At 51.5% G+C, this 20561-nt stretch overlaps 9 protein-coding genes across 9 annotated transcripts; 4 read left to right on the top strand and 5 right to left on the bottom strand.

Moving 5' to 3' along the window:
* Positions 1–1481: 1481 nt before the first annotated feature.
* BGZ61DRAFT_362335 (major facilitator superfamily domain-containing protein) lies at positions 1482–3067 on the bottom strand (the record flags this gene model as incomplete). Its single annotated transcript, XM_046241352.1, has 3 exons — positions 1482–2280; positions 2335–2816; positions 2873–3067. The coding sequence occupies 3 exons, from the start codon at positions 3065–3067 to the stop codon at positions 1482–1484; spliced, it is 1476 nt and encodes a 491-aa protein (XP_046099456.1).
* A 644-nt stretch (positions 3068–3711) lies between these two features.
* On the bottom strand, positions 3712–5184 carry BGZ61DRAFT_459372 (uncharacterized protein). The gene has a single exon (XM_046246901.1). It carries the CDS (start codon positions 5081–5083, stop codon positions 3764–3766), a length of 1320 nt encoding a protein of 439 aa, XP_046099455.1. The 5' UTR covers positions 5084–5184; the 3' UTR covers positions 3712–3763.
* A 453-nt stretch (positions 5185–5637) lies between these two features.
* BGZ61DRAFT_497604 (putative short-chain dehydrogenase) lies at positions 5638–6648 on the top strand (the record flags this gene model as incomplete). Its single annotated transcript, XM_046251181.1, has 3 exons — positions 5638–6135; positions 6191–6428; positions 6479–6648. The coding sequence occupies 3 exons, from the start codon at positions 5638–5640 to the stop codon at positions 6646–6648; spliced, it is 906 nt and encodes a 301-aa protein (XP_046099454.1).
* An 88-nt stretch (positions 6649–6736) lies between these two features.
* On the bottom strand, positions 6737–8527 carry BGZ61DRAFT_459371 (uncharacterized protein). Its single transcript, XM_046246900.1, has one exon. It carries the CDS (start codon positions 8356–8358, stop codon positions 6823–6825), a length of 1536 nt encoding a protein of 511 aa, XP_046099453.1. The 5' UTR covers positions 8359–8527; the 3' UTR covers positions 6737–6822.
* A 1545-nt stretch (positions 8528–10072) lies between these two features.
* BGZ61DRAFT_537094 (uncharacterized protein) lies at positions 10073–11157 on the top strand (the record flags this gene model as incomplete). Its single annotated transcript, XM_046254488.1, has 2 exons — positions 10073–10580; positions 10628–11157. The coding sequence occupies 2 exons, from the start codon at positions 10073–10075 to the stop codon at positions 11155–11157; spliced, it is 1038 nt and encodes a 345-aa protein (XP_046099452.1).
* On the bottom strand, positions 10935–13297 carry BGZ61DRAFT_459370 (uncharacterized protein). The gene is made up of 3 exons (XM_046246899.1): positions 13165–13297; positions 13066–13117; positions 10935–13016 (listed from the first exon to the last, which is right to left on the bottom strand). Exons 1-3 carry the CDS (start codon positions 13259–13261, stop codon positions 11144–11146), a joined length of 2022 nt encoding a protein of 673 aa, XP_046099451.1. The 5' UTR covers positions 13262–13297; the 3' UTR covers positions 10935–11143.
* A 1207-nt stretch (positions 13298–14504) lies between these two features.
* BGZ61DRAFT_459367 (class II aldolase/adducin N-terminal) lies at positions 14505–15629 on the top strand. The gene has a single exon (XM_046246898.1). It carries the CDS (start codon positions 14623–14625, stop codon positions 15529–15531), a length of 909 nt encoding a protein of 302 aa, XP_046099450.1. The 5' UTR covers positions 14505–14622; the 3' UTR covers positions 15532–15629.
* A 1100-nt stretch (positions 15630–16729) lies between these two features.
* Positions 16730–18287, top strand: BGZ61DRAFT_310228 (ASST-domain-containing protein; the record flags this gene model as incomplete). Its single annotated transcript, XM_046238800.1, has 2 exons — positions 16730–17077; positions 17127–18287. Coding segments are annotated over 2 exons (1509 nt in total), but the record flags the coding sequence as incomplete, so codon positions are not given.
* A 700-nt stretch (positions 18288–18987) lies between these two features.
* On the bottom strand, positions 18988–20389 carry BGZ61DRAFT_362205 (uncharacterized protein; the record flags this gene model as incomplete). Its single annotated transcript, XM_046241339.1, has 5 exons — positions 18988–19200; positions 19264–19403; positions 19461–19708; positions 19757–20085; positions 20168–20389. The coding sequence occupies 5 exons, from the start codon at positions 20387–20389 to the stop codon at positions 18988–18990; spliced, it is 1152 nt and encodes a 383-aa protein (XP_046099448.1).
* Between the last annotated feature and the right edge of the window lie 172 nt (positions 20390–20561).

The raw sequence follows: 20561 nt of genomic DNA, 5'->3' as shown, positions 1-20561 counted from the left end.
ACTACGACTAGATCAATAATTAGTGCCAAAGAAGAAACATGATGTCCTCAACTCCTCCCGATGGCGTGTTTGTCCCTGTGCCAACATCTTTCCACGCCGAGACCAAGGCTCCAGCGTTACAACCCGCTATCGATGTCCCAACGCAAGTTGCACACATTGTGCACGTGGCCAAGTCTAAATCACAGGTCTTGTCCTAATGGGCTCAACCGGTGAGGCCATTCACTTGTCAGGTCAAGAACGGTCCGACATGATCTCTGGAGTGCGCAAGGACTAGACGACGCGGGCTATAGGGAGGACTACCCCATCATGACCGGCATGTTAATTAATAACGTTGACGAGGAAATTGAGTGGTTGCATGATGCCCACAAGGCTGGGGCACAACGGGGCTTGGTGCTTGCATCGGGATATTTTGGCACAGCCTCAACGCAGGACAACCTCATCGAGTGGTACACCCTGGTTGCTGATAGGAGCCCACTTCCCATCATGATGTGAGGGACTCTACTATTGGATGGTTATGGAATAAGGTGCTGATTTGAGCATAGATATAATTACCCGGGTGTAACTAATAGCCTGGTCATCGGCGTGAATACTTACGTGACATTAGCCGCACACCCCAATATTGTCGGCTGTTATTGATGGCTTGGCTGTCATCTATCCCAAAACTGTGTCACACCTCTTTTCTCTGGCAGCCAAGAGACCACTTGATGAGGCAACGCTTGAGAAGGTCCGAAGGCTGCAGTAGAAAGTGTCGGCGGCCGAGGAGTTTATTGTCAATCATGGCTTTCTTGGCATCCGGGAGGGTATCTACAAAGAGCTCGGCTTTGCCCACTTATCCGGTGGGAGACCTCATCTAAGGGGTGCCTTGACTGTGGGGGCGTTTGAAGAATGGAATGGTATCCTGGGACAAATGGCAGAAGAGGAGAAAATGCTGCAGCTTGTGCCGCTCCATCTTTTGACCTTGTGCCGGCAACTTGCTCACCTTGAGCGAGCAGACAGAAGTTAGATTAGTGCCGCTCCATCAACTTGCCATAAATAGATATACATAATGTTATTCCATAGCCTATACCAGAGTTGGCTGTCTATCCCAAAGTTAGCCTATCGCCACTGTATTTAACCCGCCCGTCAGATCATCTCGTCATCATACAGAATATCGAATATCATCTCCCCAGTCTGATAACTCATGGCATTTACGAACTTAACAATCGTTTTGTGAGCTCTAGCAGTATGTCATGGTCCTCCGTCTTTCGCAAGTAATCAGTTGAGTACAATTGCATCTGAGACTAATCTAGCCTCTAGTAATAATTGGCACTAATTTAGGACTGTCACATGTCCAAACGAATTGAAAGGTGAGGGCTATTCAGTTGACATTAAGCGACCTGGCTTGACTTTGACATTAATTTCTCGTCAAGATTACAACTTGCGTGAACTACTCCCGCGCAAGCCTTGTTCAAACTATCTACGGCTCACAAAGTTCAGCCCGACTAGTACACATAGAAGTTGGATTCTCCCTCGTTTCGCTCCCTCATCTTCTTGTTCTCCCTCTGTAGAGCAATGCGCAGAATCCAGGCACAGATGATGACACCCGCGGAGAAGCCAACACTGGCCATCATTGGCTTCAAATAGCGCGGCGCATCAGACGCAGGCCACAAGTATGGTGTGTAGATACTGGCCATGTTGCCGAAGGTGTTGGCCATGGCGATTGCGACAGCCTTTTTCTCATCTGTCTGTCCGAGCACACTCGCAGTCCAGCCGATGATGATGTTGTTCACGCCATACGAGGCACCGACGAACAGCATGATGCCAACGAAGCGAGCAGGGACGTTCAATGTGCAGACAGACAGAACAAAGCCACCGATGGCAACGAGCTTGCTGATGGTGGTGTGCCAGGTACGCTCATTGTGGCGGCCTGAAGACCAGGCAACGCCGATCGAGACAAACCCAGAAAAGATGTATGGGGGAGCGGTGAGGACCAAAGTAATGGTAGAGTTGTATCCTAGGGTCTTCATGACGGTGGGCAGGAAGTTCTTGAATCCATTGGCCGACAGATGCATGTTGTCCATGAGACAGAAGACCCAAGTGCGCCAGTCGACGACGGCTTCGCGAAGGCCAACCCAGACGCTCGTACCCTCACGGCGGCCGGTGGTATCGATGACAATTCGGTTGTGGGCGAGCTGTCGCTCTTCGGGGGTAAGCCACCTGGTCTGGAGCGGGCTATCGGGCAGGGTGAAGAAGGCAACGATGGCCACGAGAATGGACACGGCGCCCTGGATGATGAAGAGCCTGTGAGGAGAATATTAGCATTTGAAAGCAGCGCGTCCAATGTTGTCATCTTACCATCGCCAGCCAGCCAAACCCATCTTGCCATCGAGCCCAGCAAAGACACCAGCCGCAATGAGGCCGGAGAAGGAGCTGGCGAGAATGTTGCCTGTGTAGAAGATGGACATGCGGGTTGCAATCTCCTTGCGGGTGTAGAACATGGAGATCATGTACAGAGCGCCAGGGTAGAATGGCGCCTCGGTGATTCCGAGCAGGAAGCGGCAGACGAGCATGCTCTCATAGCTCGAGGCCTTGTAGGTGAGGAGAGACAGGATGGACCAGGCGAGGCAGAAACCAGCCATGTACCACGAGGGCCGGACGCGGTTGAGGATCATGTTGGAGGGGATCTGGCCGCAGAGGTATCCGACGAAGAGGATGGACACGCAGGTTTGGTACTCGGTGCCTTTGAGACCGAGGTCCTCCTCCATGCTGTTGATTCTGGCGCTGATCATGGCATTGCGGTCGAGGAAGTTGAAAAAATACATGACCCAGAGAATGGGCTGCGATTGATTGTTGGTCGAGGCCAGAGAATGAAGGGTGAGTGGAGGAGACATACCAGCATGTAATAGTCAAGCTTCTTGACGAGGGCAATCTCTTTGGGGTCGGTCTTGGCATGGGCGCCAAACTCGTCGACCTTTTCGATCTTGGGCAGCTTCTGGAACTGGTCATCGTCGGGCGTCTCGACGTGCGAGATGTCGCGGTGCTTGTCGTCGTTGGAGGGAACCACGGTCAATGGCTCTTGGATCGCCATGGTGGGCGGTGTGTCGAGGTGGTGTCTTGCGAGCCGAGTAAGTCAGGCAAGGGGAGATGGAGAGAAAGAGAGAGAGAGAGAGATGCTGGGTGTTCAGGATGAAGAAGCAAAGCCCATGTCAATAGATGAAATATGTCGAGACATAAGGTTTTATAACTTAACCATGGCGGTTGGGGCCTGTTTGGAGGAGCTCAGATCAGTCTCTGGCCCGGCCTCGCCATCACGGGCATCTGATTTGATTGTCCTTTTCCGTGGAGTCTTTGCGGGGAAGCGGGGAAGAACCCAGTATCAGAGTGTCTGGGGAAGTGGACCAGAAACGAGACGGACTGCCAAGCAGCTCGGTGAGGGCCGCCGGTGGTTGGTGTGTCACCAATGCGGAGACGCGCCGCGGTGGTGTTGGAGACATTCCACCAATACAGAGGGAGGCTGGGTGAGATTGTTCGGGTCGGAAAAGCCGTGTTGGAGTCATGGTTCAGATTGTGCTTTTCCGATGGCTTCTCGTGCCGAAATTCGCCGAGTAGGTGGTCAGGCGGCGTGGTTTGTAAGGCGTCTAGCACGATATGCCGGACAGGGATTAGCTGGGAAGGGGAAAGGGGTAAGAGGAAAGGAAAAGTGAGAAAAGATAGGGAAAAGAGACAAGGGACAAGAAGTTCAATTCACATCACACTCCTCAGTTATCCATCTCAGCTATCCATCTCAGTAAACCACCCTCACCACCTCCCCGTCTCCCGCCGTCCTGGCACTCCAACTCTCGACTCTCTCAAGCCCATACATGACCGTCAACAGATGTCTCGCAAATTCATCCACAATCGCCGCGGCAGCGCTCGTCAACAAGCGGCCGCATTCCAGGCTCAAGGCGAACATCGGGTCCTGCTTTCGCACGGCTTGAGACCAGCTCACAGCCGACTCGGCAGCCCAGATATCGCGCCGCATCGTAAACTTCGCTCCGCCGCTGCATTCGCACCAGCCTTGTTTCTGCGTCATGTAAATGCCCACCGTCATGGTGCCCAGTAGCCAGGTCCTCCGGATGCTTTCTGCCAGTACCCACGCCCTCCAGAGGCGCGGGGCTGGGTCTCCGTCAAAGTTGGCGTCTGCCACGGCGTCCCTTTGCACCTTGCATGGTGATGGGTTCTCGGACAGATCTGGATCGTGGCTGGCTGACTCCCATAGCTGTTGAGCCCAGGTGTGAAACACGGGGATATTCCTCTCAGCCTGGGCGCGTGCTCCGATGGACGGAGAGAATAGTGAGAGAGCGAGGTAGATAAATAGTGCCTGCGTACGGGCGAGGTGTTGCCGGGTGTCAAGAACAAAGGTAGCGCCACAGGAGCCCTGAGACCCAAGAAGAGTAGCCGCGTTAGCCTCCATGATTTGGTAGACCGTACTCTCGTTTCGATGCGTCTTTTTGTCGTGTATCGCTATCGTGGCGTAAGCATCCCGCATAGACTGCGGGAGCCCGCTGTCGGCGTAGAGTTGACGATGGATGAAGGGGTTCTGGCCGTCGGTCACCCATTGTGTCAGCCAAGATTCGAGGTTCTGGCGATAGTCGACGAAGACAGCGGCCGAGAAGGGAGGGGTCCTAATGGGGGAGTGATGAATGGCCCAGGAGCCTGTATAACGAAACCACGAGCTGGTCAGAGGAGCTGAAATGACAGAAAGCTCTGCGCCGTCGAAGGAGACGAGCTCTCGCGATACGTCGGCACCTAAAGGCTCCAGTTGCGGTTGTATAGGCAGCAGGTCGTCCCAGTCCACGACGGGTTCAGTCCATTGCTCCAAGTCGAATGCATCATCCGGTACCAAGTTATCGGGAGCGTCTTGCGTATGCGTGCCATTGCAGGGGGATTCATTCAGCACGCGTCCCTGAATCCCCTGCACCTGATGCCTCCTCCGTCTCGTCGGCGGATATCGGCATTCAACGTCCTTTTCATCACAGCGCCCACACACCGGTTGCGCCCTATCGCAGCGTCGTTTCCCAGCTGTACAAGCGCAGCACGCCTTGGGCTTTTTGGCGGACCCCATTGCGGACGAATTGCGGGAAAATGCTTCACAAATCGGACGGTGACGGCGGGAAACAAAGACACCACGTTATTTCTTAGCAATCGGCGATAACGATAAAACTGTGTAGATGGACGTAATTAATAATGCGGAAGCCAAGCGGAAATGGTGCGGGTTTCGTGCGGGTTGTTTGCGGAAAGTCGGCGGGTTTTATCGAAGCCCCACAAGTCGCGGCAATGCCTATTCCAGTTCTGGCCGGCAGGATCGCGAGAAACCCGCTGGAGGCTCTCTACACTTGGTGATCCTTGGCACAGAACTCGAACAATCAGGGATGCGCGAGATGGCCTTAATAATCGGGCGGATATTTTGTACGCGGCGGGAATCTTGCGCATTTCAAAGATGGTGACATTAATTAAAACGGCCCAGCAGGATTCGTCATTGATGCCAACAAGCTGAACGGCGTATAAAAGAATCCAGTCGTCTGGATTCAGAGCAACATCTACACCAGAATTCCAGAATAAGCTATCCAGCAATACAATTCAACTCATATCTTTACATTCACATTCCTCATAGCCATCATGTCCTCTTCCGGCCACCTCTTCACCACCGTTATCCACAACAAGTCGTATCCCGCCATCTCGACATCGCGCCCTGAGCTCTCGCAAGCCGGCAGGACGGTGCTGGTCGGCGGCGGCTCCACGGGGATCGGCTTCAGCATTGCGAAGTCGTTTGCAGCGGCCGGGGCATCGCGCGTGATTATCGTCGGTCGCCGCCAGAGTGCCCTTGGCTCTGCCGTGGCTCAGGTCTTGACCGAGTATCCAGGAACTGAGGTACTTGCGTACGTATGCGACGTGGCTGATGAAGCTTCTACCGAGAAGCTCTGGTCGAGCCTGAGAAAGGACGGCATTCTCGTCGACATCTTAGTTTTGAACGCCGCCAAATTGTCGCCCGAGCATACCATCCTCAGCCTCGGCACTAAGAAGGTGTGGGAGGAGTTCGTCGTCAATGTCAAGGCTCCACTGGACATGACAGAGAGATTCTATAAGCAGGAAGGCAGAGATTCCTCTCGAAAGCTCGTAAGTTTACCCCTTATTATTTTTCCTTGCGAGGAAGCTTTACTGATATGCCTAGTCTCTACTATTACTGTCTTCGGGAGCTGCCCATGATTATGCTGCCGCGGCACCGTGGCCAAACTACATGGCGACGAAGAACTCTGCCACGATGCTAATCCAGCAGATCGCCAGAAACACAAAGCCAACAGACATGCAAGTCGTGTCCTACCACCCTGGCGTTCACCACACTGAGCTTGTGAAGGGAGCGGCAGGGGATACGGGCGCCGACACCGAGTTGCCCTGGGACTTTGACGACAGTGAGTCCATCCACAAGGAATACACAATGAAGATGCTAACATTAACTTAGTCCGGCTTCCGGGTGACTTTGCAGTTTGGGCTGCTTCGGACGAGGCCGCCTTTCTGCATGGCCGGTTCGTGTGGGCGCTCTGGGACGTGGACGAGTTGAAGGCGGGGCCTATTCGGGAGAGGATTGAGCAGGACGACAACTTTCTGCGAGTTGGAATTCATGGACTTTGAGATGTTTTTCAAGGGGCTATTGTATGTCGGTTGAATAGGCTTAGATAGAGACCGATCCAGATAGAGAAATAGATAGATGGTAGACTGTATTGGAAGGCGTCACTGTCAAAGCTACTCTGTTTAGACTAAGCCTCGTGTCCCTCATTTATGGCCAGCAACGGCTGCGACGACCAATCAAGGGTCCCTGTCACGACTTTTAGTCGGCCATGATACAACATCAGGCTGTGCAATAGCCAGCGTCTGAGTCCCGTCGTGCGAATGAATGGCGCCGTATTTGGCCGGACGCTTGCCAACCTGGGTCGCAAGCTGGGCCGCGTCGGCATTGGAATCCGCGCCGGCAGTAATGGGGGCCTGGAAGGCTGCGGCGATCTCCAGCGGGCTCATAGACACGCGGCGGCCCAGCAGCCAGAAACCGTAGAACAGCCACATGACGGCGAGGACGCCGGCGACGAGAATGGCCAGCGTGCCCGCAAGGAACTGCGAGTGGAGGGTGTATTTCGTGGTGGTGCGCAGCTGGGTTCCTTTGATGCTCTGTTCAGAGGAGGGATCTGAGAAGGCGATGGCGGCGCGGAACGTCATCTCGCGGATTGCGTCGAGGACAAAAGGCGTTGGGTCGGCCCAGGTCATATTGCTCGTGCCCAGCGCGTCGTCGGTCGAGTTCATATACGTGTACATCATAGGCCCGTCGCCTTGAAGGGCCAAAGTTCCCGAGTTGTATAGATTAATGTCGCTATCGTAGATACTACCGGCCGCGTAGGCAATTCCGCCAAGGAGAGATGAGAACTTGCCTAGTCCGGAAGTCTCCCTATACGGGTATAGTAACTCAACGGTACGGTTGACCATGAAGTCGACGGAAGATGTCGAACCTCCTAACGTCAAGGTACCGTTGGTGACGGTGACGGGATACTTTATTTTGGCGCTATGCAGGATGCAGTTGGTGTTGATGAGACTTCCGTTCAGGGCCTGCTGCGCCTTATACATGGTCTTGACATAGAGCACTCCCGCATCTGAGGCGCCGTTTGCTGACACAGTAATGGATCCAATGCTAGCTGTCTCTCCAGCATCCAATTTGAGGCTGTAGTCTGTGCTGCCCCTGGTACAGCCAACGTCGAAGCCGGCCGCGATGACGGTGCCGGAGCAAGTTCCTTCGCAACCCGCCAGGTCGAGCTTGATGTCGGCGCGACTCGTGAAGTCCTGCACAACCCGCGAGAAGTTGGACGTCAATGCGTTGACCGAGTGGCTTCTTGTCATGTAGTAGGCCGTCGGCTGGCTGAGCTGGTCCTGGGAGAGAGGTACCGTGAACGTTTTCGACTCTGTCTCGGTCACGCTGACGAAGCCGGATGCTCGCTGCAGCAACGGGCCGTCGACGATCAGCAGCAGAAGCAGGATGGACACAAACGTGATCTTGCTGAGATGGTGAATGCCCAAGATGGACTGGAACGCGCTCGACCCATGCGCCCAGTAGCGGTGGCTGTCGTTGAGGTTTCCGCCCTTGAGCATCTTCACCCACCACGTCAGCGTCACGCCTTCGCTGTACGCCATTGTAAGGCCGGCGTTTCCCACGGCGATCAGCACGGCGAGCACCACGGCCACTTGGATCGGCTGGTCTTCGAACGGCCAGGAGTCTGTTGCTACGCCGTTGGCCGAGATCAGGACGACGACGATGCCCACGCCGCATCCCAGTGTCAGCAGCAGGGCAAGGAGGCCCATCCATGGAACGCTCTTGAGGCCCGGTCGCCATTTTATCGAGCGGTGATATGCTGGTCTATCGAGGATCAGATTCGCCTGCGACTGCACCGCCGATGGCGGGTTGTTCTTGGAGCCGTCGTAGGATATTGGTTCGTGTTGATGGCCCGGGGCTGCGTACTGGACCGTGTTGGCAGGGCCAAAGTGCTCGTAGCCGGAGTTTCCATGTCGGGCTGGGTTCGTGTAACTGGCATCAATGAACGGCTCGTTGGCGGGCGGGTGGTTACCAGGCTGGCTGGGAGTCCAGTGCCCGCGTATTTCATCCTGCTGCTCCTCGTAGTAGGCTGGCAAGTCAGGTCTGAAGGGCGAGTTGAGGGAAGCCATGGCGAAGTTGGAGACCTGACATCTGGCGGTGCGAGGATTGCATCAGGCTGCGAGAACACCGGGACATACGTCGTCCTGTTTTTCTATTTCCGCTCGTTGCTCAGCCTTATGGCCATTACAGCCTTAGCCGCGGAATCATTCCTCACATTTTGCTTATCCAAGTCTTGGCTCCATCACATGGCAGCGCTATCAACTAGGATCCGAATCCGCCTCCCGGTTCAGGTATACTGAGCGATATATTTCCCCACTTGAGGCTGTCCACTCCCTGTAAGGCGTGCTACATTGGGCCACGATAGCTAGCCGACGCAGCCTGTTCTTCGTTTCTTCGGGTTCTCACGGAGGTGCAGTCCAGCCTGCTTTGCCTCCGCTGAAAAGTGAGGTGTCTGAGCGTGGAGATGAGGGCGATTAAATGATCCGCCGTCGGCACAGATCGGGGTGTCCAGGTCCTATAAGGGATATGTAGCACACGGCTCAAGGCTCAGATAAAAAATCTAGGTAGGGCAATCTAGAACAACTTAGTTTTCCAATCCAGGAACCATTTCCATACGCGTAAACTCGTTGGTCCGATGTCGCTTTCTGGCTCATACGTGGATGCACTCGTCTTGTGATTCCAACGAAGAAGCTCACTCCAAACCCAATCATTGGCATTCTCACAAGTTCAATAGAGGAGTAAAATATAATGAAATTTTTTATTTCATTCATTGAAATATCATTTTAGTCTAATCAATCGACTGTTTCAAACGCATCACTGGTGTTTGTTCTCGGATAGATGGACAGCCTGGTGTCTAGGGTAGGTAAAAAGCCAGGAAGCTGACAAACGACTCGCGATGCATGTTGGGGTCGTTGGGGCAGAAATTATCGACGTTTAGGATGCCAAATTACAACATCCCACCACCAAGGCAATCGCAAATGGCCCACTGAGGTTACAACAAATGTAGAACGGGATAGGGAAAAGGTCTAAATAAATTAAGGCCTGTTGACGGTTTTACCTGTCATAGTTCCACCGTCAACACGGATTGTCACTCAAAGCTTTGTAATTCTTGCCCCAACTGCTCCAACACCCCCAATTGGGGGTTTCATTTACAATGCATCTTCTCATACGACAATGGCTAACTCTGACGATCCTGACGTGACCCGTTGATTGTTGTTACACTGTGGACCCCCGGGAGAAAACGAATATAAGACGGAGAATCTCGCTCTCCTTTACGCTCTCAAGCAAGACCTCATTCCACCATTTCCAATCCTCAAACACGCATCTTTTTGCCTAACTACAAAGTCCAGAGCCCAACACTCAAGGTCTCATCAAATTTACCGATACTCTCCTCATCTTGAACTTGACGTCGATTCCACCCAAATGGCTTCTCACACTGTCTACCGCTTGACTTCCCGAGACGGCTTCGATGGGCTCCAGGCTTTCACGGAGCCAATTCCCACAGCCGGAAAATACGAAATTCTCGTCAAAGTGCGTAGTGTCGCATTAAACTACCGAGATGTTGCCATTGCGACTTCTAAATATCCGGCTCCTGTCAAGCATCAGGTGATTCCTTGCTCGGATATGGCCGGTGAGGTTGTGCAGGTCGGCGATCTGGTTGACGGCTTTTCCGTTGGCGACTCCGTCATCTCCCCAGTCAGCCATGTGATGTTGTATGGTCCCGCAAAGAACCATCTCCACACCCTTGGGGGACTGAAAGACGGCGTGCTCAGGGAATATATGGCCCTGCCGGCACATGCCACCATCAAACTGCCCAAGTCGTCTCACAGCTTCACTCAGTGGGCTTCTATGATTACCACAGCGGGAACTGCTTGGAATGCGCTCTATGAGTATGCACCACTGAAGCCGGGGCAAACGGTACTCGTTCTTGGTAAGATCACCGAGATGCTCAAAAACACACAAGCTTACATCTTCCAGGAACTGGGGGAGTATCCCTGACTGCCCTGATATTTGCTAAAGCTGCTGGTGCAACCACCATCATCACCTCATCCAGCGACAAGAAGCTCGAATTTGTGAAATCCAAATACGGTGCCGATTATACCATCAACTATAAGACGCACCCAAACTGGGCTGCCGAGGTGCAGCGTATCACCAGCGGCCAAGGTGTAGACCATGTCATCGAGGTTAGCGGCACGGGGACGATTAAACAAAGCATCGAGGCCGTTGCGTGGGGTGGAGTTGTTTCTGTGATCGGGTTCTTGTCAACTGTCTCCCAAGAAGAGATGCCCGATGTCACTCAACTAACATTGGTCAAGGGAGCGGTCCTCCGTGGCATCTTGTCTGGGTCGAAGCAGCAACTCGAGGACGCAGTCAGATTCATGGGCAGTCGAGAGCTTCAGATGCCGGTGGATAAAACATTTGGTTTCAATCGGGATGATATAATCGAGGCACTGAAATATGTCGAATCTGGTAAGCACATTGGCAAAGTTTGTGTCAATTTGGAGTAGGATCTGCTAGAAGTTGGAGGCCAGCTTTAATGACCGAATCAATCTCAAGAACATAGTCGCCTTGGAACATTTGAGCCCATAGCGTGACCACTGTCGCGGCCATGCGCCGAAAATGTGATGCATCGTCTTCCAGAATATTTAACGTCTCGGACAGTGACGTCTCTTTGACGATCCCAGCGATTATTCCCAATAATTTCGTCTCGACTTTGCGCAGGCCTTCCGTGCCGCATGACCCAATCGTCTTCGAAATCATCTCAAGCCAATCCTTGAGTAGCAAGGCGCAGTCGAGACTGCAAAGAGAATTCTCAATGCTCCAGAAAGTTGTCTTGGCCCGAGGTATTAATTCGATTCCAAGGCGTACGGGAATGCTCAAAGCATGTGCAGCGTGAAGTACGGCTTTATCAACATTCGGAGATCTGCTCAGCTCAGGCCTTTCACCGAGTAAGCAACGTAAATCTCGTGATATAATCCCTCGACGTGGGCCTAGGTCTGAGTTCAAGCGAATGTATGCAAGTCGAAGAAGTGCGGTCGAGTTGAGTGCCAGAGGTTCTTCCAGGGCGAGTGGATCAAGAGCGGACCCGTGACTGAGCTCCCATGATCGTTGCCAAGTGAGGAGGGCGGTTTCGAACGATCTGATCGTGTCTGACTGTAGCATTCCAGTAGACCCATGGCGGTCGACGTATATTTGCTGTAGCAGCCCATGAATGAGCACATAATTAGAGAATGAAGACAGCCTTGAGTTCCTAGCGATTCCGGCACCATCGAAGAGACAATGAATTCCTTTCTGGAACTGAAGTTCGACTTGATGGGTGCCTCGACTCCATTGAGCTCCATTCGCCGATTTCCATTGTTCCGCATAACATGGCAAGAAAATGCCAACCTCGTGATTCATGATCAGTGGGGGAGTGTCAAACGCAATGGTTTGCAGGTTGAAAAGCACGTAAGCGGCAAATAGGGTCCTTCGTCTTTCCTCAACGGTTGCCCACGACGACCAATCCACACCGAGTGGCATTTCATCTGATTCCGAGATGCCATTCTGTCTTACCAAGGTGGCTAGTTGGCTGCTCAAGAATAATGCATCTGGGAAAATCTCCTTCTTCGTCCACGATGCAAACTGAATGAGTAACACGAACGTTTGCATCCTCCCAACATTGTTTTGTCCATTTGGTATTAAATGATCTCCTCCAGCGAGCAAATCCGAAGCTAGCTGGAGATCTTCACGGCGACTATTCTCCAATAGAATTGCCTTTGCCATGAAGTATAGCTCGTAGCATTTGGGGTGCTCGAACCTGTACAGTGAGCCGACTGCAGCCACGGCTAGCAGTAGCTCGATGTCTTTTCGCTCAACTGAAAATGTAGCTGGGTGGATAAATGGAAGGTGTTCTTGAACGCATCTGAAATAGGATTCTAAATTTCGGCATATTGCGTTTCTGGACGGCAACGAACATCCGGTTGGAAGGACTTCGGAATAAACTTGGACCCTCAGACAGAAGCTTTCATACCCAGGTTCAGTGATCGACCACGGCACAGTGGAAGCATCGGCAATGGCTTCCGTCTGATTGCCATCCTCAGATTCATTCTCGACGTCATCTAATGGCGGAAGACGGGAACTAAAGCGAGAAAATGTACTTTTCTGGGAACGCTCGGTGTTTACCACCGCACCGACGATAGGAAAATTGACGTCAAAGAACGTTGCAGGCAGCATATCTTCTGCCATAAAGTTGGGATCCCAAAGGAGATCAGGGTCAATCATACCCATATAGCCTGAATCGTAGCCTGATGCTTGAACAACATCCAAAGGCGGTGAGATGTCCAGAGGCGAGGGATGCGATAACCTGGTATGGCGTGCTAGAAGATCTCTCTATGGGCATTAGTCAAATATTCATTATGAAGAGAGATGCTTCTCACTTTCTGGTAAAGCTCTGTCCGCAGTTACAGGCGAATGGTCGCTCATTTGTATCTGCCACTATCTGTTAGACAATTCTGGTCTTGCGGTTTCTGACTTACGCGTGCGCTCATGCCGCCGCAAGTGCTCCCGCCGTGTAAACTGCTTGCTGCAGTACTGACACAGAGGGATAACGGTTTTGGGTCTGCCTCGAGGCATTTGGGGAATCGTGTCACGGAATGTCTCCTACTCCCGGCTAAGTTGCCTCCTTCGCGACTGCTTGCGTGGATTGGTAATCTGCCATTTTGCGCCGACATCACGTGATGCTCCTCCTGCCACGCAGAGTCGCATCTTTAAAGACGGACAATAATCTTTGTGTTGATTTTGTTGACAACTGATATATTGTATTATTCCAGCAAAGGTGCGGAAGTATTTGGCAACTGGACCTGCCGAGAGTTGTTTGTCGCAGTGGTGAAAACCACCGAACTAAGATATTCCCTCGTGTAGGACGGATGCTCCCGCCTACCTATTCTTGGGAGCTTTATCTCGGAGAAACGGAAATACGACACCTCGAAGAGCAATGGTGATCGCCGATAGATAACCTACTTCGAAATATCTGCGCTTGTGAGTCTCATATTTTTTTATCGTTTTTTCTATAGGGAGAGGTACGGAGATGATTGATCGGAGGAAGCCGTTCAGTACGGCCAGAATATTATACTATGCCTCAAGCTTTTTACCGTAGCTAGAATAACTTCACAGGTGTCAGCACGGCTCGAGCATACCTCATAGACAACTTACAGCGGCTAGTGAGCATGTATTTCCTTGTTGTTCATGCCCTTCTTTACTTCAACTAGTAAAGCGTCGACATCTTCTCTGCCCCAACTAAAAGCCCTCCTCAACAATAGCATCTAGGTGAATGATTGGCATCTATCCGATCGTAAGGATAATTATGGGACGTCGCTGTCAATCTAGACGTGTAACAAAACCCGTCACAGGTGCGAGCCCTCTTATTAATGAGGGGATCATCTTTATACCTCCCCGGCTCCTGTCAACCGGTGCACAAGCAGCGCACAGCGCCAATGAGGAAGTATATAACCACATTAAAGCCTCGGCTTTAACAACAGATTAAGCATCACGATATATATCTGCAGAATGGTCATTCATAGCCTAATTCTCAGATGATATTTCCTCCATAAATGATCTCTCCCTAGACCCACTACTCTGCAGATGACTGCTGTCTGCCGCTCCCGGAATAAAGATAATACCTAGGCAGAAGAGCTCCTCTACCAAGATTGACAGGAGCCGAAGCCGACACAAACCGTCAGGACTTTTATCAGATATCAATGTCGATCAGATAGCGTGTGTATTGAAAAGGCGCCACGTATGTAGATAGAGGGCGTTATCGTGGGAGTGCATTTATGGTTAGAAGGCGCACATTAAACCTTGGACTATTTAAGCTGGAGTTAGATCCAGATATCGAGACTCTTACTTTGATCTCTATATCGAATCTATTTGACTGCATTCAATCAACCGTCCACTTTCAACAGCCTCAATCAACTCCGCAACGCCCATCCTCAATCATGGCCCCCGCAGCCACTATCCCCGCAGTAAGCGTCACGGCCAGCATCAAGCCAAAGGAAGCGTCGCACACCAACCATGGCCAAGAACTCGCCAACAAGACGCCGCTGCAGGCCATGTCACACGGCGATGTTGTCCTGCCTGGAATCCCGACGCACCCTGATTTTGCCTCCCACCGCAAGTGGCAGCTCGAGCACATGACGGCCGCCTTTCGCCACTGGCATCGCGAGGGCTACGTCGAAGGCATGAGCGGCCACATCTCGGTTCGCGATCCCGAGTTTCCTAACGCGTTCTGGACAAATCCGTTGGGCCGTCACTTTGGACTGCTCAAGGTCAGCGACATGATCCTTGTGAATTTGGACGGCGCCGTCATCGGCGGCAATCGTACACGTCCTCCCAACACGGCCGGGTTCCTCATCCACGCAGCAGTCCACAAGGCACGCCCCGATGCCCACTCCATCTGCCACTGCCACAGCGTCTACGGCAAGGCGTGGTCAGTCTTCGGCCGGCGCCTGGAAATGCTGACCCAGGACTCGTGCAAGTTCCGCGGCGACGCCCATAGCGTCTACAACAGCTACGGCGGCGTTGTCCTGGGAAGCGAAGAGGGTGATCGCATCGCGGAGGCCTTGGGGCCGAAGGGTAAAGGGTGCATCTTGCGAAACCATGGCCTGCTGACTGTTGGAAAGACGGTGGATGAGGCGGCGTTCCTGTTTACGTCGATGGAGGCCTCTTGTCGCGTGCAGCTTCTAGCGGAGGCAGCGGCTGCGAACGGATCTCCGAAGGTCCTCATCACTGATGAGGAGGCCAATTTCAACTTTGATGTTGAGAGTGACCCGGAAATCTGCTATTGCGAGTTCCAAGTATACTATGACTTGGAGGATGAGCTGTCTAATGGAAGCTTCAAGAACTGAGTCATTTCATGAGTTACACTGAGCTAGTTGGATATATACGCTGGACTGTGGATCAATGCTTAAACCCAACTCCAAGATGGCAACTGAGATCCCTAAAGTCATATCACGTAGAGACTGAATCCCTTCGTTCGGCACTTCTTCATCCAAATCATTACTCTGAATGTCATCGTCATTGTCAATAATGGACTGCCAGCAGTCCATGCTACGGTCATGGAGAGTCATAGAAATACCTTGACCCACAAAGATTGGCTCTGGGCTTGAGACAAGGCACAAGGGCATGGCTGGGCAAGGGTGAGCTGCACATTCCCAGATATTCCCCGCAAGCCTCTTGTAGACTACAGACTGTAGCTATAGGGCGACTCGAACCAGTAAAACAATCAGTGATACAAAATAAGCTGAGATTGTTTCTCAATCATGTGTCTCAAAAGTTACAACGTTTGATTCTCAGTGATTCGGGAGGTTAGGATTGATGATCGCCAGGTGACGCGTCCAAATGTGGAAACATGAACGATGTACTTACGTAGTAAATGGCCCCGACGTAGATCAAATAAGGGGAGGAACCATCGCTTACGTATGAGCGTACGTCTTCAACGTTCTAGTTGCTAAGAAGGGGGTTTATTTCCCAGATTTGACTGAAAGGAAAATCGACGTATTATATTCATATCAAAGTTCCCCGATGCAGCATTTGGTCGCGCTAGGGCTCGCTTTTTTTGCATACCCCAAGCCAATCCATCCAATGCGGATATTTTCCCTTTTTCTTTTTGCTAAGCATGTAATCTCTCGCTCACAAGATGGGAATTTTGATGTTGGAGCATCATCAGTGCATCGCTCAACGCTGCGATTGCGCCGCGTCGTCAGTAGAGAAGCCCCTATAAGTGGGAAATATGCATACCCGGTATCTTTCGCATAGCTTGGCCACGCGGCTTGACGTAGCCAGTTCGATCAAGGATATATAGCAGGAGTACCCGAAAATATGTCGTATCCGAGTACTGGCCGACCAATTGTTGAACCACTTGCAACAGCCCAAACGATGTCACAAGGCCAATATTCCTCAGCCTTGTTGGGCTCCTTCAACGCCGGCTGGTTTCGACCTCGTCGCTGCGGCTCTCGGGTCTCTTGGTTCTTCTTTGGTGTCTGTCTTTGCCTTGTCTTAGGTGTAACAGGGGCTATTTATATCGGCCTTCTACTCAAATGGTTGCTTGTCCGCCTTCATTGGAGAAATGACTTGACGTGGTATGACCTAGGATGGTATGGGCTTGCACCAACAGCCCAATATCAGTCCTTTGACCATCCGATACCAGCCATTGAGTTCCTCCAACAAGATGCTCGATGCAGTCAAGACTACATATTCCTTGCACCTCGAGGGCCCCTAGTGGCAGAACCAGGTGGTGTCATCTTGGACACAGTGGGCGATCTGGTATGGCGCCAGATAGACCAGGGAGGTGACACTCACGACTTGAGAGTACAAGAATACTTTGGCGAGAAGTACTTGACATTTTGGGTTGGGGAAGAAATCGGAGGCCGTAAACAAGGCTCCTGGTTCATGGTAAGATAGGATGAGAATAACCTAGCTATGCGGCAACTAACCAAACTAGATGGACAACACCTACACCATCCGACACGAGATTTTTCCTGGCGGGGACTACGATACCGGAGATATGCACGAGTTTCAAATCACGACAGACAACACAGCCTTGATCACCATATACGAGCCTATTGTGGCGGACCTTAGCTCTATCGGAGGTCCATCCGAAGGCTACTTGCTGGACAGCATTTTTCAAGAAATTTCAATCAGCACTGGCGAAATTCTATTCGAGTGGTCAGCTTCTTCCCATGTTCCTCTGGACAACACATTTTGGACCACCAAACTCTGCAGAGATGACTCCAACACCGCGTTCAACGGGTGTGGCCACAATGAGGATTCTGCTTTTGACTTTTATCACCTAAACAGCGTCGAAAAAGATGAACAAGGCAACTATCTAATCTGTGGACGAAATGTACACACAGTTAGCTTCATCAATGGTGTTACAGGGGAGATAATATGGAATTTGGGCGGGCCAAACAACGAATTTGAAGATCTGTCGGATGGGGATGCAACAAACTTCTCATGGCAGCACCATGCGCGCTGGTACGAATATGGGCGAAGCATATCGTTGTTCGATAACGGAGGCTCGACGATTGAGGCTGCGTCCGAAAGCAGGGGGATTCTTCTCGACCTCGACATTGACCGTCGCACTGCGACTTTACGAGTTTCATACTACCACCCTCAGCAGATGAGATCACTGTCTCAAGGAGACGTGCAAATATTGGAAGACACTGGAAATGTCTTCATCGGATGGGGGCGAAGTGCTGCTATCACCGAGTTTAGCTCTGACGGAGAGGTCTTGTGTGATGCGAGATTCGGGGCTTCAGTTTTCTTCTCGTTCGGCCTAGTGACTTCATACCGGGCTTTTCGTCACTCTTGGGCCGGCAAACCGACTACTCAACCAGACGTCGTTGTTGTAGATGATGCTATCTACGTGAGTTGGAATGGTGCAACCGAAGTCACCATTTGGCAATTGGTGGCGGCAGACGAAGACGAAGATGAACAAGAGGTGGAGTTTGACATCATTTCCCAGACTTTTCGAGAGGGATTTGAAACTGAAATCAGAATTCCGACTCGGGAGCAGTATTCTGCCATCCGGTTACTGGCGTTGGATGTTGAGGGCAACGTTCTCGGCATTTCTAACGTGATTGATTGCGACTCTAGGGTTGAGTGGATAACCCGAATGATGATCGTTATTATTGCTTCGATAGCCATAGTGGTAGGTTTTTTAGCCACTTTGTTTATAGCGGTGGTGTTTTATCGACGTAGAAAGAGGAATCAAGTGGCGCTGAGCGAGTACGAATTGCTTGCCGGAGGGGACATTTTGGATGGCGAAGAGGGGCAGTTGTTTCAGTCACATACGATCCCTGGGAGTTGATGTTTCGTAGATTCTTGGTCTAACGGATCTTTTCCTTAATTCTTAGCTTAAGCGATTGTTTTACATTTTAGACATCACACGAATGACTTGTGTACAGAGCGAAAAGAATAGAAGTTTGACATCTCATTAATATTGAGATTCTGTGTATTCTGTAAGGCGATGAAGCCTACTCCTCAGATGAGAGACCTATTAAAGATATGCACTTACATAGACTATATACTTCAATTGGCGTTGAGTTATTGAAGCTTCAGGTGCTGTGGAGTGTCCCTGGGTATAACTTATTGTTTTATTTTTATCTATATGCCATAATTTTGAGTGAGCCTCCTCATATGCTTTGGGCTCTAACTTCTCTATAATGTTACTACAGGTTCGTATCTACGGCCATCGGTCTTTCCTGTCTAGAACAAGGAAGAAGTGTCCAGTTCTCCAGGGCCATTTTATAAATATTCGAGTGTTGCTTTAACCCATTCGCGCACTGGCTATCGAGCTTCGTCTACACCATTCCGGACGTTTTGCGACCAGATAGATTGAGGTCAGACACGTTAACGTCAGACTTGTTACTGTCAACTTTGATGTGGATTTCGGTTTCTTGGATAATATGCCGGCCGCTCGAGTCGTCATCATGTAATCGATCCCATTTTGCCTTTCCTGAGACAGTCGTGCGCGTATTGAGGGGTAGCTGGGTGTCGCTGCGATAGTTTGGTCTCTGTAGATACGCCTCAAGATTAACAACCGAGTCAACGATGCCACAGGGCCATGGAATGCTTACGGATCTGGGGGTCAGCCCTGTTGATCTGTTGGTAGACCCGTTTAAGCATTTGGTGAAGAGCTTCAGGGACGGCAAGGAACATGCGATGATGGCGAAGCTGGACTCGAGCAGTGACCACAGAAGGAGGCGACCTTCAGCGACTATGAGACGGTGCTGATTAGCCTGGCAGTTAATCTTGGGGGAATAGTTGTGCCTACCCATGTAGTCATCTGGGTACGCTTTGATGTCAATATACTTGTAGCTCACGATGCGCATGAGTGCCGCAATACTCGCCAATATTCCTAGACTGAGTACCCCAACAACCGAGATTTTGGTACGCCGTGGCATCTGTAATGAATACACGATGAAAAAGGGAGTGATGGCGCAGGCCCAATCCGAGACGACCTGGACCGAGGTTCCGACATAGCTGATGATCAAGAATCCGTCGGCAGACTTGCAATGGCCCCTTGCAGCTATCAGTTTGGTGCTTGAAGAGGGGTTGCAGAAGACGTACAGCTTCACGTTCCAGTTTGCGGCGAACGGCACGCAATTGGTAAATAGCCAGATCATGCACCCAGTTGCTGTGACAGCCATGAGACCCATGATGCCATACATGAAGTAGACGTACTTCTTCTGCACGCAAATCTGTAGAATCATGAATGCGATGGAGAACTTTGTGATGGATGAAGAGCCGTAATATGTCATCTCGTAGTATAGCAGGTATTCCCTACCTCGAATCCGGATGAACTCCTGCAGGGGGAATTTATCGAGGTACGCATCGTGTGCCCCGACACCATAGCGGACGGCCAACACGCCCATGACACTGGCGGGGATAAAGGGCAACTGAGAGAAGAAGAGGTATTGTCAGTTGGCTGGTGAGAACGGCGGCTACTCGGACGCGCGTGGTGGCAAGGGGGATGCTCACAAAGCCGAAGACGGCAAGCCAGTCGTTGACTTTCCATTTCTGATGCGACTCGACTCGGAATGTGCGCACCCAAACGCGGAGAGCGACGATGATGGCGCATACGACGGTGAAGACGTATATTAGCACCTCGATAGCCCGTCCGAAGCCCACGGAGGCGATAGGCGGCTGAGCGTAGGCGATGTCGGCTATTTCCTCACCAGTGAGGTTCGCGGTGGATGACATCCTCGAGGACACCAACACTACCGGGACTTTTCGGTCATGGCCAGACTCATAGGGTGCGGCATTCGGAGTGGTAAGGGGGCCGACGCTCGATACATATCAGCACATACTGCATCTTGTAATGATTCCTCGCCGCTCCACTGGGAGAAATCGGCACTACGTAAGTTAAAACCTG

This window comes from Ilyonectria robusta, assembly GCF_021365365.1.
Source record: "Ilyonectria robusta strain PMI_751 chromosome Unknown BGZ61scaffold_22, whole genome shotgun sequence".
NCBI classification, from domain to species: Eukaryota; Fungi; Ascomycota; class Sordariomycetes; order Hypocreales; family Nectriaceae; genus Ilyonectria; species Ilyonectria robusta.
This window is presented reverse-complemented; position numbering and strand designations above follow the sequence as displayed.

What these genes read in the sequence shown, in the direction of transcription:
- BGZ61DRAFT_459372 (XM_046246901.1), bottom strand. Translation starts at nt 5,083, where the DNA reads ATGGGGTCCGCCAAAAAGCCCAAGGCGTGCTGCGCTTGTACAGCTGGG.
- BGZ61DRAFT_459371 (XM_046246900.1), bottom strand. Translation starts at nt 8,358, where the DNA reads ATGGGCCTCCTTGCCCTGCTGCTGACACTGGGATGCGGCGTGGGCATC.
- BGZ61DRAFT_459370 (XM_046246899.1), bottom strand. Translation starts at nt 13,261, where the DNA reads ATGCCTCGAGGCAGACCCAAAACCGTTATCCCTCTGTGTCAGTACTGC. An exon ending in GCGGCGGCATGAGCGCACGC is followed by an intron (nt 13,118 to 13,164) that starts GTAAGTCAGAAA and finishes AGATAGTGGCAG; the next exon opens with ATACAAATGAGCGACCATTC. An exon ending in GGACAGAGCTTTACCAGAAA is followed by an intron (nt 13,017 to 13,065) that starts GTGAGAAGCATC and finishes ATGCCCATAGAG; the next exon opens with AGATCTTCTAGCACGCCATA.
- BGZ61DRAFT_459367 (XM_046246898.1), top strand. Translation starts at nt 14,623, where the DNA reads ATGGCCCCCGCAGCCACTATCCCCGCAGTAAGCGTCACGGCCAGCATC.